This window comes from Pristis pectinata, chromosome 5 (genome assembly GCF_009764475.1).
Source record: "Pristis pectinata isolate sPriPec2 chromosome 5, sPriPec2.1.pri, whole genome shotgun sequence".
Classification (NCBI taxonomy): domain Eukaryota; kingdom Metazoa; phylum Chordata; class Chondrichthyes; order Rhinopristiformes; family Pristidae; genus Pristis; species Pristis pectinata.
This window is the reverse complement of record NC_067409.1, coordinates 5,556,277-5,573,583: the sequence shown is the minus strand read 5'-3', so window position 1 is coordinate 5,573,583 and position 17,307 is coordinate 5,556,277. Positions and strand designations below refer to the sequence as shown.

The following is a 17,307-nucleotide window of genomic DNA, read 5'->3' as shown; positions in this document are numbered from 1 at the left end:
ACATAAAAGCACTTTGGCGGCACCCTGTTTAGCAGGGGAGTGATAAATGGAAGTACTGCTGTCCGCAAAGATAAATTGTTCCATTCCTCAGTCTTAACATTTCTCAACTTGGTGGATGCAGAGTGGCAAAGAGACAGATATATAAACTAGCACGGGATCAATTATTAAAGCTCTTTCTTTCTGCAACATTAGTAGAAAGAAGTTCTAAAGACTGAGTGGAAAATTAGTCCAGCTTCTCATACTTGAATAAATTATTTAAATAATGACTGAACGAAAAGCTATTCCAATAACCTCCATGAGCAGTGTCAGTAGAGCGTGAGTGTATAACAAGTCATGGGACATGATAAATAGTCCAAGATTGAGTTGCCCTGATAATTCATCATCCAAATTATGGCCAATAATATGTGTGGGATTAAAGCTCCAGTAAAATCACTCTGCTTTTCCTAATGCCACATTCTAGGTAAGCAATTAAAATTTAAAAAAAGGCTTTCAGCTTGAATCCAGAATTAGTTTTAAACAAGGACTTAACAGATGCTTGTATTATAGAGCTATGCAGATGAAGTGGCAGCAGAAGCTTTGAATCATCCAGCCTTGTCTATATTTAATTGAAACACTCCTCATTAAACATAGTAGACATTTACAAAGGCGGCTTCTTTTGCTCAAGAAACCAAAGGCTAAGTTGAGGACTTAATGAACGAATATTTGTTTTATATTCATTTATGAAATGCAGGTGTTGCTGGAACACCCAGTATTTATTTCCCGTGAGAAGGTGGTGTTCAGCCACCTTCTTGAACCTCTGCTGTGTTCTAGCGAAGGGACTCCCACTGTGCTGTCTGGCAGGGAGTTCCAGGATTTAGTCCTAAAACAGGAAACGGTGTGATTCAAAGGGGAACCTGCAGGTGTTGGTGTTCCCCTGTGCCTGCTGCCTTTGCTTTCTTGGTGGTACGAAACAGGTTGAGTGAACTCGGCCTTTTCTCCTTGGAGCGGCGGAAGATGAGGGGTGACCTGATAGAAGTGTATAAGATGATGAGAGGCATTGATTGTGTGGATAGTCAGAGGTTTTTACCCAGGGCTGAAATGGTTATCACAAGAGGACACAGGTTTAAGGTGCTGGGGAGTAGGTAGAGAGGAGATGTCAGGGGTAAGTGTTTTACTCAGAGAGTGGTGAGTGTGTGGAATGGGCTGCTGGCAACAGTGGTGGAGGCAGATACGATAGGGTCTTTTAAGAGACTTTTGGATAGGTACATGGAGCTTAGAAAAATAGAGGGCTATGGGTAGGCCTAGTAATTTCTAAGGTAGGGACATGTTCGGCACAGCTTTGTGGGCCGAAGGGACTGTATGTGCTGTAGGTTTTCTATGTTTATGTGTTTCTGTGGTAGAGGTCACATGCTTGGGAGGTTTTGACCTGGAAGCCTTGTACCACATTTTTAAAACAAAAGGGAGAAGGGGATAAACCAAGTAATTGCAGACCTGTTAGTTAAACTTTAGTGGTGGGAAAATCATTGGAATCCCTTCTTATGGAAAGAATAGTCCTTAAAAAGGCACCACATTAATCAGCATCAGTCAGCATGGATTTATTCATGTACGAGTAACAACAGAAATTTTTGAGGCGATAAAAATGAGGGTCGATGAGAGTACTGAGATGTAGTCAAATGCATCTTAGCAATACTTTTGACAAGGTCCTACATTGCAGCTTGGTCAAGAAGGTTAAAGCCCGTGGGATCTAAGGGAGAGTGGTAAATTGGATTCAAATCTGGCTCAGTGACAGGAAGCAAAGGGTAATGGTTGGCAGGTGTTTGTGTGACTGGAAGGTTGTTACCAATGGGGTTCACTGGGGATCAGTACTCAATCCATCACAGAGAGCAGCAGGAGTTTGGAACTCACCTCTTGAAGGATGGTAGAGGCAGACACCCCCACCACATTTGAATAGTACTTGGATATGTAGTTGAAGAGGTGTGACCTGCAGACCACAGACCCAGTGCTGGAAGATGGGATGAGGTTGATTGCATTATTTCAATTGGTATGGACAGGATGGGCTCCTTCTGTGCTGTAATTTTCCTATGATCCTATGACCTTACACATTGGATGAAGTGAACTGGTGGAGAAAATAAATGTTTTGGTGGTGGAGGAAGTTAAACACATACTGAGCTCCTGATCATTGTTGGGCCTGCAGGCAAGTGGAGAGTATTCCCTCAGGCTCCTAACTTGTGCTTTGTAGATAGTGTCAGGAGGTGAGTCACTTGCTGCAGGATACTCAGCCTCTGACCTGCTCTTATAGCCATGGCTGGTGCAATTATGTCTCTGGTTAATGGTGGTCCCCAAGATGATGGTAGAAGGATCTCGGTAATGGTCATACCACTAATCATCTAGGCTTAGTGTTCGACTTCTTCTTGTTAGAGATGGCTATTGCCCAGACTTGCGTGGTGTGAATCTTACTTGCCAATTATCACCCTATGCTTGAATGTTGTCTAAGTCTTGCTGCATTTGCTGCTTCTTTATCCAAGTGGTTGCAAGTGGAACATCTCCACTTCTGATCTGACTTCTACGTAGCTGAACATGGTTGGCTTTAGAACAAAGAGCAACTCCTATGACTAGGGTGCATAACCTCCAAAAAATACATCCATCTTCCAATGTGCTAAATATGGCTCCATCCTCACTGACTTCCATTTTATTCAGGTCCCTTAATGCCACACTTGTTCAAATGTTGCTTTGACGTCAAGGACACTCATTCTCCCTTACCTCCAGTGGTCAGTAAATAAAAAAGAGAATACTGGTTATACTCAGCAGGTCAGGCAGCAGTTGTATTGAGAGAAACAAAGTTAACATTTAACATTAATTCCGTTTCTTGCACAACAGATGCTGCCTGACCTGCGGAGTATTTCCAACAACATCTGTTTTTAGTTCGGATTTCCAGCAACTGCAGATTTTTGCTTTTCAGTTTTGAGTATTCAGTACTTGCCCATGTTTGGACCAAGGCTGAGGTACGTTCTGGAGGCTGGTGTCCTGGCAAAACCAAAAATGCACTCCAGTGAGCAGGAGATGAATTTGATCAGCTGGTGCTCTCAGGATATTTGATTTATGCTAATAACGGAAGTTTTTCTTATTTGATCAAAGTAAATAGCAAGAATTCATTTATTCTACCATGAAGCAATTAATAACTTATGTGTTGAATTGGTTATGTGACCCCCATAAATTTACACCAATATACTAGATAGAATTAATTCATTTTCAGGAATATTATTGATCTGTTTAAGATGATTAGCAGTTTTGATAGGGCACATAGGGAGAAACTATTTCCTCTGGTAGGAAAACTCCAGAAATGGAGGCATATCTCCTGTGCTGGAGAGAGGCCCCACTGATGATATCAGGAAGTACATTTGCACACAGAGGATGGTGATAACTTAGAACTCAATCCCCCATAAAACTGTGTGTTCTAGAGGGTACTTAAAACTTCATTTTTGTTGAGGAAGGGTATTGAAACCAAGAGACAGGGGTTGAAATACAGAATTATATGAATGCTGGGTAGATTGTTCCTATCTCAACACAGCACCTACATTGTACAGGATAATGTCCTACTTAACCCAGGTGTGGATCTCCCACACTCGACCCTCCTGTTTCTCTTCGGGGCACATAATGGGGCAGCTGGCCTGGGTGCAGTTTACATAGAAGCTGCTTGATATTAGAGCAAAAGCAAAACAATAACGCTAACCCACCACTGCATAATGAATAATATGGGGAGCTATTAATGCCCAATGGAGATGTAGCTGGTAAAGGCAACACAATATGTAAGAATATGATATGTTTAGTGCACTGTGCATTTCAGAGTAGATAACAAATAGGGTTCTCTGTGATCTTGTGAGAGATTTTCCAATTGCAAGGGGCTTACCTTTTGCATCATTCACAGGATCCATGTGCCTGTAGATATAGCCTTCCAGGTAAGAGTGAAATTTGGGAGTCGGGGGGAAGAAGGCCAGGCAGATGGCCATTAATTCCCAGCCCCTGGCGAGGCTCTCGTATCTAAAGTTTTCAGTAGTCTGTCGGCACAGCTGGATGTACAGTTCATCCCTCAGGCCCTGCATGCTCCAGCCCTTTGTGGCGATCTCCAGTGCCACGTTAAGCTGATCCGCCTTGGTCCGCCGGTCGCCCATGTACATCTGGATGAGCTTGAACACCTCGCATGCTTCCTTCTTGACGTTCCGGTCGGCTGTCATTATCATGGGCTTCTTGATGGACTCGCTGCTCCAGGCCAGCATGTTGGCAATGGAGACCTTGCGGCGGAAGATTCCCTGCGTGTGCTTATTGAAGTGCTTGGAGGCCCAGTTCTCAATGTCGGTCTCGGAGGAGGGCTTTCGCAGCATGAATCCGGGGAAAACGCAGCTGGCGCTGGGCATCATGCTCCGGCTCTGCCTTCCAACATCATACTGACTGCAAGTGCCCAGATCCTCAGACTGCAGGAAGAGAAATGAATCATCAGTGTCTTAAGATAATGTGACAGATCCCATTTGCATAAGCCACATTCCCACTGAGAAACCGTTTGAGTATGGAGAAAGGGAAAGGTAAAAATGCTCAATGCACAGCAGGTCAGTTAGCATCTGTAGAGAGATAGGCTGGTTAACCACTTGTCCTGGTGGCAACTTATACTTGAAACACTAACGATCTTTTCTCCCCTGACGGAAGGTGCTAGACACATGGCATGCTTCCAGCATTTTCTGAAATGGTTTCAAATCCTAACACTCTTCCACTGAAGTGCACTGTCCCAGGTTTGTGCTCTTATCTTCATTTTCAATGCAACATGACAAGCTGCTTGAGTTGATCTCCTCCCACCTAAAACAAGAACTACACCAACGCACACAATAAAATGACTCACAAATCACCCACCGAAAGAAACCATTCAATAGCTCCTGCTGATTTGGATTAACCTTTATCCTGGTCTTAGCCAGTGGTAATAAATTGCACAGTTAAATCAGAAAGACCACAAGGATTGTCTCTTCCTGTGAGAAAAGAAATGGAGCAAACATACTTTCAACACAAATCCAGTTACCATAGAATCAAAGAACAATAAGGCACAATACAGGCCCTTCAGCCCACCATGTTGTGCTGACCTTCAACCACACCTAAGACTATCTAACCCCTTCCTCCCACATATCCCTCTAACTTAAATTCCTCCATATGCTTATCTAACAATCTCTTGAACTTGTCCAATGTGTCAGCCTCCACCACCACCCCAGGCAGCGCATTCCATGCACCAACCACTCTCTGGGTGAAAAACCTCCCTCTGACATCACCCTTGAACTTCCCACCCAATACCTTAAAGCCATGTCCTCTTGTTCTGAGTATTGGCACCCTGGGGAAGAGGCACTGACTGTCCACTCTACCTATTCCTCTCAATATCTTGTCTCCCCTCATCTTCCTTCTGTCCAATGAGAACAGCCCTAGCTCCTTTAGTCTCTCCTCATAATCCATACTCTCTAATCCAGGCAGCATCCTGGTAAATCTCCTCTGCACCCTTTCCAACGCCTCCACATCCTTCCTATAATGAGGCGACCAGAACTGGACACAGTACTCTAAGTGTGGTCTAACCAGAGTTTTGTAAAGCTGCATCATTACTTCGCGGCTCTTAAACTCGATCCCATGACTTATGAAAGCTAACATCCCATAAGCTTTCTTAACTACCCTATCCACCTGTGTGACAACTTTCAGTGATCTGTGGACATGAACCCCCAGATCCCTCTGCTCCTCTACACTGCCCAGAATCCTGCCATTTACCTTGTACTCCACCTTGGAGTTTGTCTTTCCAAAGTGTACTACCTCACACTTCTCTGGATTGAACTCCATCTGCCACTTGTCAGCCCAGCTCTGCTGCATCCTATCAATATCCCTCTGCAAGTTTCTACAGCCCTCCACACTATCCACAACACGACCGATCTCTGTGTCATCTGCAAACTTGCTAACCCAGCCTTCCAGCCCCTCATCTAAGTCGTTAATAAATATCACAAAAAGTAGAGGTCCCAGAACTGATCCCTGCGGGACACCACTAGTCACAGCCCTCCAATCCAAATGCACTCCCTCCACCACAACCCTCTGCTTTCTACAGGCAAGCCAATTTTGAATCCACACGGCCAAGCTTCCCTGGATCCCTTGGCCTCTGACCTTCTGAAGAAGCCTACCATGCGGAACCTTGTCAAACGCCTTACTAAAATCCATGCAGACCACATCCACTGCACTACCCTCATCAATCTTCCTGGTCACCTCCTCAAAGAACCCTATCAGGCTCGTGAGGCAAGATCTTCCCTTCACAAAGCCATGCTGGCTGTCCCTAATCGGTCCATGTTTCTCCAAATGCTCATAGATCCTATCTCTTAGAATACTTTCCAACAGCTTACAGAAGTAAGGCTCACTGGTCTGTAATTCCCTGGACTATCCCTACTACCCTTTCTGAATAAGGGGACAACATCCGCCACCCTCCAATCCTCTGGCACCATCCCCGTTGACAACGAGGACTCAAAGATCCTAACCAACGGTTCAGCAATCTCCTCCCTCGCCTCACGAAGCAGCCTGGGGAATATTCCGTCAGGCCCCGGGGATTTATCTGTCCTAATATTTTCTAACAACTCCAACACATCCTCTCCCTTAATATCTACATACTCTACAACATTACCTTCAGCTACACTGTTTTCAGCATCATCAAGACCCCTCTCCTTGGTGAATACTGAAGAGAAGTATTCATTGAGAACCTCACCCACTTCCACAGCTTCCAGGCACATCCTCCCACCTTTGTCTTTAATCGGACCTACCTTTACCCTAGCCATCCTTCTGCAAGGTAAAAATTTAAACAGGAACATTCACTTTGAAACTCAGTGATGTCTGATGAAAGGTGGTCATACAGTTGCATTCTGGATTTAGGGAGTACAACTATTTGGCATGATGATATTCTTTACTGTGAGAATCTCATATTTTCCCCACTTCTGCCCTGCCACTCCCGCCACGCCATTACTCCTCATGGATTCTCTACAGCTGCTTTCAGATTGAGCCAACTGGTGCCAGCTCCTGTAATGGGTATTTTCCAAATTGTCAGCCTTAACAAATCCTAGATTTGTTTACTGCCAATTGCCCAAAACCTATTAGTTGGCAACCACTGTCCTTGGCACATGACTGCACAACAACTTGAATGAAACCAACGCTGTAATTGTACCTGCCCCTACCACCTCCTCTGGCAGCTCGTTCCATATACCCACCGCCCTCTGTGTGGGAAAACTTGCCCCTCAGGTGGCCTTTAAATCTTCCCCTTCTCAAACCTATGCCCTCTGGTTTTGGACTCCCCTACCTTGGGAACTGCGCACAACATTAAGATGGACTCTTGACCTCGTTATGGCCTTGCACCTCATTGTCTACCTGCACTGCACTTTCTCTGTAGCTGTGACACTTAACTCTGCATTCTGTATTGTTTTACCTTGTACTACTTCAATGCACGGTGTAATGAATTGACCTGTACGAACAGTATGCAAGACAAGTTTTTCACTGTACCTCAGTACAAGTGACAATAATAAACCAATTCCAAAACATTTCCAGGTGCAGTCTCACCAATGTTGTATACAATTGTAACATGATGTCCCAATTCTTGTACTCAGTGCCCCATCCATTGAAGGCAAGCATGCCATACATCTTCTTCACTACCTTATCTATCTGTATCGCCACCTTCAGAGTACTTTGTGCTTGTACCTCTGGGACTCTGTTCTACAGCACTGTCCACAGCCCTGTGATTCACTGTGTGTTACCCTTGTCCAACTTCTCAAAATGTATCACTTTGCACTTGCCTGAGTTAAATTCCATCTGCCATTCATTTGCCCACTTCCCCAGTTGACCTACATCCTGCTGTAGCCTGAGACAACCTTCTTCAACCTCACCACTCACTAACATTCCACCCACATTCTCACCCAAGTCATTTATGACAAACAACAGGTGACCCAGCACTGATCCGAACGCTCCACATATCACTGCTCAAAGGCCTCCAATCTGAAAAACACCCTCCACTACCACCCTCTCATACCTACCACTAAGCCAATTTTATATCCAAATGGCTAGCTTACCCATGCAATCCAACCTTCCAGACCAGTCAACAGGATCTTGTCAAAAACCTTGCTAAAGTCCATGTAGACAATGTCTACCACCCTGCCCTCGTCGATTCTCATGGTCATCTCCTCAAAAACTCAATCATATTTGTGAGACATTTCCCAAACACAAAGCCATGCTGACTATCCCCAATCTGTCCTGACCTTTACAAATGCATGTAGATCCTATTCCTCAGAATCCCTCCAGTAACTTTCCCACCACTGATGACCACAAGACCATTGTGGTCATCATTATTGAAAGTCTGCCTCACTGGCCTGTGGGTTCCCTGGCTTGTCCTTGCAGCACCTTCTTAAATAAAGGCAAAGATTAGCCACCCTCCAGTCTTCCAGTACCTCACACGTGGATAAGAAATATACAAAAATCTCTGCCAGATCCCAAAGAATTTTTTCCCTTGCTTCTCCCAATGTCCTAGGATGCACTTGGTCAGGACCTCAAATTTATTGACCTTTATACGCCTTAAGACCACCAACACCTCCCCTTTCATAATATTAGTATGTCTCAGGACATGACTATTCTCTTCCCTAGCTTCCATGACCTTCTCCACAGTAAATACAACAAGAAGTATTCATTTAAGACCTGCCCACCTCTCATGGCTCCACACATGGACTACCACACTGATCCTTAAGGGGACCTACTCTCTCCCTAGTTACCTTTTTGCTCTTAATATACTTACAACATCTCTCAGGATTCTCCTTTTTCTCTGCCAAGGATATCTCATGTCCCCTTTCTGCCCTCCTGATTTCCTCCTTAAGTGTACCCCTTCATCCCTTATATTCCTCAAGGGTTTTGCTTGATCCCAGCTGCCTTGGGATGAACTTCGACAGGGAGCCTTCTATGCTTTTCCAGACCATCTTTGCAAACGCACAGTCCATAAAGAGGTGGACAATTGTCACATCTGCATCAAAGCTGTCTCATGGGCAATGTGCATTGGGAATGAGATTTCGACCGTGCAGGCCCCTCTCACTCCCAGTGAATTGAGGCCTCGGTGCTTAGTGGTGAGTTCAAGTGACAAGGCATTCCCCACAAATGGTTTTAACAGTTTGCTCAGGCAACATACCACAGGATCCATCATGTCTTGTTCCCTTGGGGCCTGCAGGACGTTCCTTGCTGACCACTGCCCGATGGCCTTGTGGTCAAAGGTGTTTTTCACAAAAGCTCTTCTACAAGGGACAGGTGATGTGGCAAAGTCCAGCTGAATGGACTTGCAGTTATAACACCAGGGACAGGTAGAACCTCAGCACACAGTGACTCATGGTGTGTATGTACCTTGGTTCTACGCACAGCTTGTGGTGCAGCCACACACAAAGGTGGCCATTGGGATGAGAGTAACGTTGGGCACAGTTTTCCCCCGCTCTCTGGAGTCTTGTGTATCGTGAGCCATCAGATGTGCTCCATCTTGGATCCCCAGATGAAATGGAAGATGACTTGGAGACTGCCACACACAGCGGAGGAGTGGGGTATGGGCCACATGTGTGCCAGGTACAGCAACACCGAGAGCACCTCACACCTGATGACCAGGTTCTTACCCGCCACCGAGAGGGATCACCATTCCCACCTGTCTGCTCCAGCCAATTCTTGCCGCACGTCCCGGCTCCTCTAAACCAGATCGCCAGCACCTTCAGGTAGTCAGACTTGATGGTGAAGGGAATGGGGGACTGGTCAGGCCAGTTGCCAAAGGGCATGCCCTCACACTTCCTGCCGTTGACTCTGGCCCCAAAGGCCAGCTCAAGCTGGTTGCAGATGCAGACCAATCTGCGGAACTGACCGTGGATGCGAGCAGAAGACGGTGATGTTGTCCGTGTACAGGGGAGGCGTTCATCCGAGTGCCCCACTGCCTGGTATCATCACCCCTCTTATGTCCACATCCTTCCCGAAGCTGCATTTACATCTAGGCCTACAGCTGAAAGGTCACGATTCTAACTTGTGCCTAACATACTTTACATTTCATTATTAGTGAGTACCTTTTGTATTTTTAAACAAATAACACTCAATCAGTATGAGCTTACAATGCCTGTCATTAAGAAGACTGAGCAAGAAACAAACTGCCGGAGGATCCTTGACCTGAAACGTGACAATTCCTTCCCTCCCACAGACACTGCCTGACCGGCAGAGTTCCTCCGGCAGTTTGTTTCTTGCTCCAGGTTCCAGCATCTGCAGTCTCTTGTGTCTCCATGAGGAAGAGTGATATGGATCTGTCAGGAGAATACATTATTGGAAAACCAGAAAAGCAATTTGCTGAGATTCTGTATTACATAGAACAGTACAGCACAGAACAGGTCCTTCAGCCCACAATGTTGTGCCAACATAGCTAATCCCTCCTACCTGCAGAATGCCCATATATCTCCATTTTCCTCTCATTCATGGGCCCATCCAAGCCCTTCTTAGCTCCCAATGAGTTTGTCTCCACCACACTATCAGGCAATGCATTCCAGACATCACCACTCTCTGAGTAAAAAACTTACATCTCTTCTGAAACTTTCCCCTCTCACCTTAAATGCATGCCCTCTGGTAATGGATCGCTCAATAATCATTACTTTCACTACAAAGGATGATCAAGTTGTTCCAATGTAGGTGGCAACTGCTGCCGAGAAGGTGGAAGAAACATTGTACCAGCCCTTTGTCGAGGCCCAGATACCTAGCTGTGGAAGCTTTCCCATTAAACTCATCAGGATGTGGGTGTTGTGTTGAGAACCACCAATGTTTGCTTCCCAGCCCAAGACAGCTCGAGAAGGTGGTGGGAATCTTCACTGCAACCTGTGTGGTGAAGGGATTGGCAGAGTGCTGCCATGAAGTACTGCAGAAGCAGGGTGTCAAACACAACACTTTTTTGTATCTTTACATTGCTTAAAAATTGCCCACAACGTTTATTGTAGTTAAGTTTATTGCAGTATCATGAGTGGAATTGGTTCTATTTTAAGTTACTTCAGTGAAACGATCAGTAAGAGGTTGGAGATCACTCGTTGATAACCTGCCATTTGGGTTGGGATTCTGGGAACTCCAGCTCCTGAACTGTTTCTGAACCAGTTCCTCGTCTTCACGAATAGCTGTTCCCTTTTCTCCCCATGGCAGAGTTGTAGATTTATGAAAAACTGAAATTTGTTAGCATTCTGAGGGGAAAAGGGAGGCAGACTAATCCTAACACATGGACTAACAATCCTCTCTTCTGAGATCAAATCCCAGTAAGTAGCTGCAGAAATTAAATTTAGTTAACAATCAGATGCAGATTAGCTTATTGTCATATACTCCAGGGTGCAATGAAATTCCTTGCTCGTGTGAAGCTCACAGAGAAAACAGTCAACATGGTAATAATAAATACAGCAATAAATACACCAATGATTGCAAAACAATGGAATAATGTAGAGTACAGTGGTGGAAACTGAGGTAATGCAAAAAGAAATGCTACTGTGATAATAACAGAAGAGGTAGAATTAAGTGTTTGGGAACGTGGCAACGCCACTGGGAAGGGGATGCGGAAGATGTCTTCAGATGTCTTCATTAGTTCAGAAGACTCTTTGACAAACATTTAAAATTCCTGAACTTTTTTAAAACCTGAAACCTGCTGGACAGGTTGTAAAAAACCAATTGGTCCTCTAATATCCTTTAGTGGAGAAAATCTCCATCATCGAGTCATAGAGTTATGCACTATGGAAACAGGCCCTTCGGCTCAACTCAACTATGCCGACCAAGACGCCTACCTGAACTCGTCCTATTTGCCTGTGTTTGACCCATAGCCCTCTAAATCTTTTATATATTGTAAATGTATCTACCTCTACCACTTCCTCTGGCAGCTCGTTCCATATCCCCACCACGCTCTGTGTGAAAATCTTGTCAGGTCCCTTTTAAATTGTTCCCTTCTCACCTTAAACTGATGCCCCTTAGTTTTAGACTCTCCTACCCTGGGAAAACACTACAAATATTCATCTTATCTATGCCACTCACAATTTTATAAACCTCTATAAGTTCACCCCTCAGCCTCCATCGCTCCAGGGAAAACAGATCCAGCCCATCCAGTCTCTCCTTATAGCTCAAGCCCTACAGTCCCAGCAACATCCTTGTGAATCTGCACCCTCTGTAGCTTAATCATATCCTTCCTGTAGTATGGTGACCAGAACTACACACAATACTCCCGGTGCAGTCACACCAACATCTTCTACAGCCGTAACATGAAGTTCCAGCTCTTGTACTCAGTGCTCTGAACAATGAAGGCAAGCATGCCATAAGCCTTCTTCACCACCCTGTTTACCGGTGTCGCCACTTTCAGGGAACTATGTACTTGTACCCCAAGGTCTCTCTGTTCCAGGGCCCTGCTATTCAGTGTGCATTGCTCTGTCCTGGTTTGACTTCCCAAAATACATCACTTTGCACTTCTCTGAGTTAAATTCCTTTGCCCACCTTCCCAGTTGATCTAGATCCTGTTGTATCCTTAAACAACCTTCTTCATTCTCCACCACAGATCATTGCCTGGACTGGCTTATTCTGAAGTAACCTAACAAGCCATTCAGTTTTACCAGAATTTCTACATTGAAAAGAGAAAGAAGAAAAAATGTGCAGGAGACTAGGTATTGAACTAGGCATTGAAATCGGACACTGTAAAGTCACTCCCAACACAGCTAACCTTGCAAAGTTCTCCTCATAAGCATTCCAGGGACTGGGATCTAAATCAGGAGAGGTGTCCAATACTGGTCATGCAACAGCCTGATGTCATGATCCTCACAGAATCATACCTAACAGGCATATGTGCGACTCCTCCATCACAATTCCTGGATACATCCCATCCCACCAGCAGGGTAGATCCACAGTGGCAGCACAGTGGTATACAGATGGGAGGAAGGATCCCTGAGAGCCCTCCACATTAAGTCCAGGCCTCATGAAGTTTCATGGCATCAGGTCAAACACAGGCAAGAAAAGGTAGCAAGGGCCCAGACTGTGATCTGGGTGGGGACCTTTAACATGTAACACCAGCACTGATCAAGTCCTGAAGGACACAGTGCCACTTTGGTCTGCAGCAGGTAGTGAAATATGGCATCAATGCTCTTGAAAAAAGTCAAAGTCAAATTTACTGTCATATGCACAAGTACACATATGCACAGGTGCAATGAAAAACTTAATTATAGCAGCATCACAGGCACATAGCATTAGAGACGCAAGCAAAACATAAATTAGATAAGAAAGAACACAATTAGAACAAAAAAAAGTCGACAGTAGTGCAAAGTGGTCAAAGTAGTCATGGTATTCTGAGGTAGAGATTAGGGTTGTGCAGGTTGGTTCAAGAACTGAATGGTTGAAGGGTAGTAGCTGTTCTTGAACCTGGTGGTGTGGGATTTCAGGCTTCTGTACCTCCTGCCCGATGGTAGCTGCAAGAAGATGGCATGGCCCGGATGTAGATGTTGGCTTCCTGAGGCAGCACCTCCTATAGATACTATCAATGGTGATGTCCTTTGTTTTCAGTTTTACCAGGGTGTCTTGATGCCACACTTGATCAAACGATGGACAAATGCATCTGGCATGAGTTGATTGCTGAAGATGAGGTCAATGAGGTTTATCCATCACGTTTCTCACTCCCTCTCTATTGCAGGCCCACTGATGAAGCAGATGAAGACGATCGAGGGAACTGCTCTAGGGAACTGCTGAAGTGAGGTCCTGAGGCAGGGGTGATTGATCTCCAACAACCACAACCATCTTTCTCAGTGCAAGGAATGACTCCAATCATTGGATTGCTTTCCCCTCTTGACTTGTTTGGGTGAGTGCAGTTCCACAACTCATCCAGGAAACCATCCGGGACAAAGCAGCCCTTTTGAATGATACCCCAACAACAATTGTAAACATCCCTTCCCCCCAGCAAACTAAAACAATATCACAGGCAGATGACTTACAGGTGGATGAAAGGTGGATGACTTACAGGTGCATGCTATGTGACTCTTTGACTCTAATAAAAGGACTAATAATTAGTAGAAAATAAAGAACCTTATGCTGGGGGAGGAGTGGAAATGTTTTCTCTCAGGTTATCAGATAACCCAAGCTGTTACATGAAGATTAATTGAATTTAATACCTTTATATTGGGCTCTGAGAGTGGGGAAAAACTCAGGGAACAGTGGGGAGAGGACACTAGTCATACATTAACATCAATTCATCTCCATTGCAAGTTGTTAAGGAACAAGATACAACATTTTTTCCTCATCACCCAAAGTAGCAGATTTCTACCAAGATTCAAACATGCAGTTGTAGATAGGTTTGGCAGCTTCTGATTTTAGTTTACAGGTCAGGTAGCTTGCAAAGCACAGCCACAGGCAATTTGTACAAAGAATCTTCTTTCTTAGATGGTCCGGCAAGGTTGAAGATAACTTACTTTCAGTCCAGTTCTGGGTTCTGAGGTGATGAATGAGGCCAATGTGGGACTCATTCATCACCTCAGGGGGTCAGGAGGTACCTGATGAAACACATGAGTGGGTAGTTTATGAGAAGGCATGTTCCTTCTCCTGTTTACACTGGGCTTCTGTATGGTCCTGACGCATGAAATCAACATCTTCAATAATCCTACTTCCTTTTCAGTGGTTGTGGGCCACAGATTTCCATGAGTTGCTGGTTTACACCTTTTCAAGGAAGCTTTGAGAAGATTCTTGAATATTTCTTCCTTTGGTAATCTCTTACTATGATGGAGCTTGAAGTAGAGCGTTCTGTTTTGAGAGTCTGGTGTTGGGCACATGAATGACATGGCTTGCCCATCAGAGCTGACTGAGTGCAGCTGGGGACACTGACCCAGCAGACTTTGGTTTGCTTACCCTGGATACGGAGAATTTTCCAGGGACAGGGTTGGTGGTATCTCCCCTGCTTATGCCTCAGTTGAAATGTTGATTCCGATTGTGGGCACTGGCCTTTAATAAAGATGTCAATGCCTTGGAGAAGCTGAAGAGAACCTTTGTTCGAATTTTACTGGGGACTGCAGTTGAATAGAGAGATTAGACAAGATTATATTGTTCTTTTCACACAAGAGAAGAATGAGGGGAGATTAACAGCAGTGATAAAAAATTGGTGTGGCTTTCTTGGTACATGGAGAGAAGGTATTTTCACAGACAGGTCTGTTGGTACCCAGAAAACAGCTTTAGGGTGGAGAGGCAAGAGACTGAAGAAACAAACAATCTGCTCGAGGAACTCAGCGGTTCAGGCAGCATCTCTGGGGGGGGGAGTAGATAGTCGATGTTTTGGATCAAGACCCTTCATCCAGACTGAAAGATAGAGGGGAAGGTGGCCAGTATAAAAAGGTGCGGGGCAGGGGTAGACTAGGAGCTAGCAAGTGATAGGTGGATCAAGGTAAGGAGGGGGGACAGGCAGGTAGGGGAGGGAAGGGTGGAAATAGCGACAGATGGGAGGTGATAGGTGGAGGCAACAAAGGGTCGAAAGCCTGCATCAGACCAGATTTGATTTGCTGAAGTAATGAAAACAAAGATGGGGAGATACAACAGTATGTGGCGAGTTGTATCTGAAAGGCTCTGATTGTAAGGGTAATGGAAGCAGATTCAATAACAATGGGCAGAAGGGAATTGGATAAATGCTCAAAGAGGGAAGTTTGCAAGGCAATAACGGGCAAAGAATGAGAAAGTGCAACTCAAACAGTCAGCACAGGCACAATTAGCCAAATGGCTTCCTCTGTGTCCTGGCTGGCAATGTTGACAGGAATCATTTCTCTTTGCCAGCACAAAGGGCCATAGAGGAGAAACTCTGGTCAGTTTTGACTGATATTCTATTGAGAAAAAGCTATCATTAAAAACATTTCCTGACCTGAAAATGTTATCCAGGATTGAGGACAGCTGTAATGAGACATGGAAACATTATGGTGTGACTGTGTGGGATCTCTTGAGAATGGTGTTCAGATGCACTGTTGGATACGGATAGAATTTAACTTTGCACTTGGCCATCTTACAAATAGTGTTTTTTGCTGCTGATAATTAGTGATAAAGTCAGATTCTGGCATTAACGATGTTCACTAGAGGGGCGAACCACAAACAGCGACTGCTGTTTAGAGTCATAGAGCCATATAGCACAGAAGAAGACCCTTCAGCCCAACTCATCCATGCTGGCCAAGATGTCTATCCAAGCTAATCCCATTTGCCTGCATTTGGTCTGTCTCCCTCTAAAGCAGGATTCCCTTAATTTCATGCTGGTGTGAATGTCTATATTTGTTGTGCCATAGCCTATAGAGTAGGTTTTTCTGAGTCTGTTATGAGAATGATTCCAACTGAGCAAAAAGATGACATTGTACTGATAAGGGATAAGATATCTTTATTAGTCACAGTTCACACAGTGAAACGCATCTTTTTGCGTAGAGTGTTCTGGGGGCAGCCCGCAAGTGTCGCCATGCTTCCGGTGCCAACATAGCATGCCCACAACTTCCTTACCCCTACGTCTTTGGAATGTGGGAGGAAACCGGAGCACCCAGAGGAAACCCACGCAGACACGGGAGAATGTACAAACTCCTTACAGACAGCGGCTGGAATTGAACCCGGGTCACTGGCGCTGTAATAGCGTTACGACAACCGCTACACTACCGTGCCTGCCTGAGCTGTAAGTAATAGAGTATTAAGCAACAGGCAATTCCATACTGAGTCACAAGTGACACTGTAGTGAGCTACAGGTAACACTGTGTTGAGCTATTGGTAATACTGCATTGAGTCACAGATGGTAATGCATTGACCCACAGGTTTGTGGGAGCTTGCTATGCACAGATTCACTGCAGAGCTTTGCAGACCCTTTCCTCCCAAAACCATAAATTGGATGCAAATCTGTGTCTACAAGATTGAAACAGCAGGTACGTGCTTCCCCCAGACACATCAGTCAGCGGGTCACAAATTCATTTACCACAAAAGGCAGCTCTCACCCCTTCCAAACAACACTGGAAGTGTGGCGCTAAAGCTGTGACTGTTGGATTACAGAAAAGTAAGAGAATATTCGCTTCAAAGAACCAAATTGAGCTCCAAGGAATAGCTGGAGAGAAAGTGTGTTGTTGATTGTTCACACATTGAGCGTGATGGGAGAAGCAATTGTTAGACTGGCGTATGCACTGTGAGCAACTGGTCACAGGTCAGTATCAGTGCAGGCACAATGGCCTGTTTGCTTTCTTGGCTGGGGACAAGGAAAGGTGTGGAATGAAATTGTCACAGTGCCAAAAAAAAGCAACCCTC

The 17,307-nt window shown here is 45.0% G+C and overlaps 1 protein-coding gene across 3 annotated transcripts in view; it reads right to left on the bottom strand.

The window, feature by feature from the left end:
• arhgap39 (Rho GTPase activating protein 39) overlaps nucleotides 1-17,307 on the bottom strand; it is a 445,463-nt gene that overhangs the window by 119,675 nt on the left and 308,481 nt on the right. For all 3 annotated transcript variants that reach the window (XM_052016995.1, XM_052016998.1, XM_052016996.1), the window contains one exon: nucleotides 3,887-4,448. In XM_052016995.1, the coding sequence (XP_051872955.1) occupies nucleotides 3,887-4,448 (562 nt within the window). The remainder of the gene's footprint in view (nucleotides 1-3,886; nucleotides 4,449-17,307) is intronic.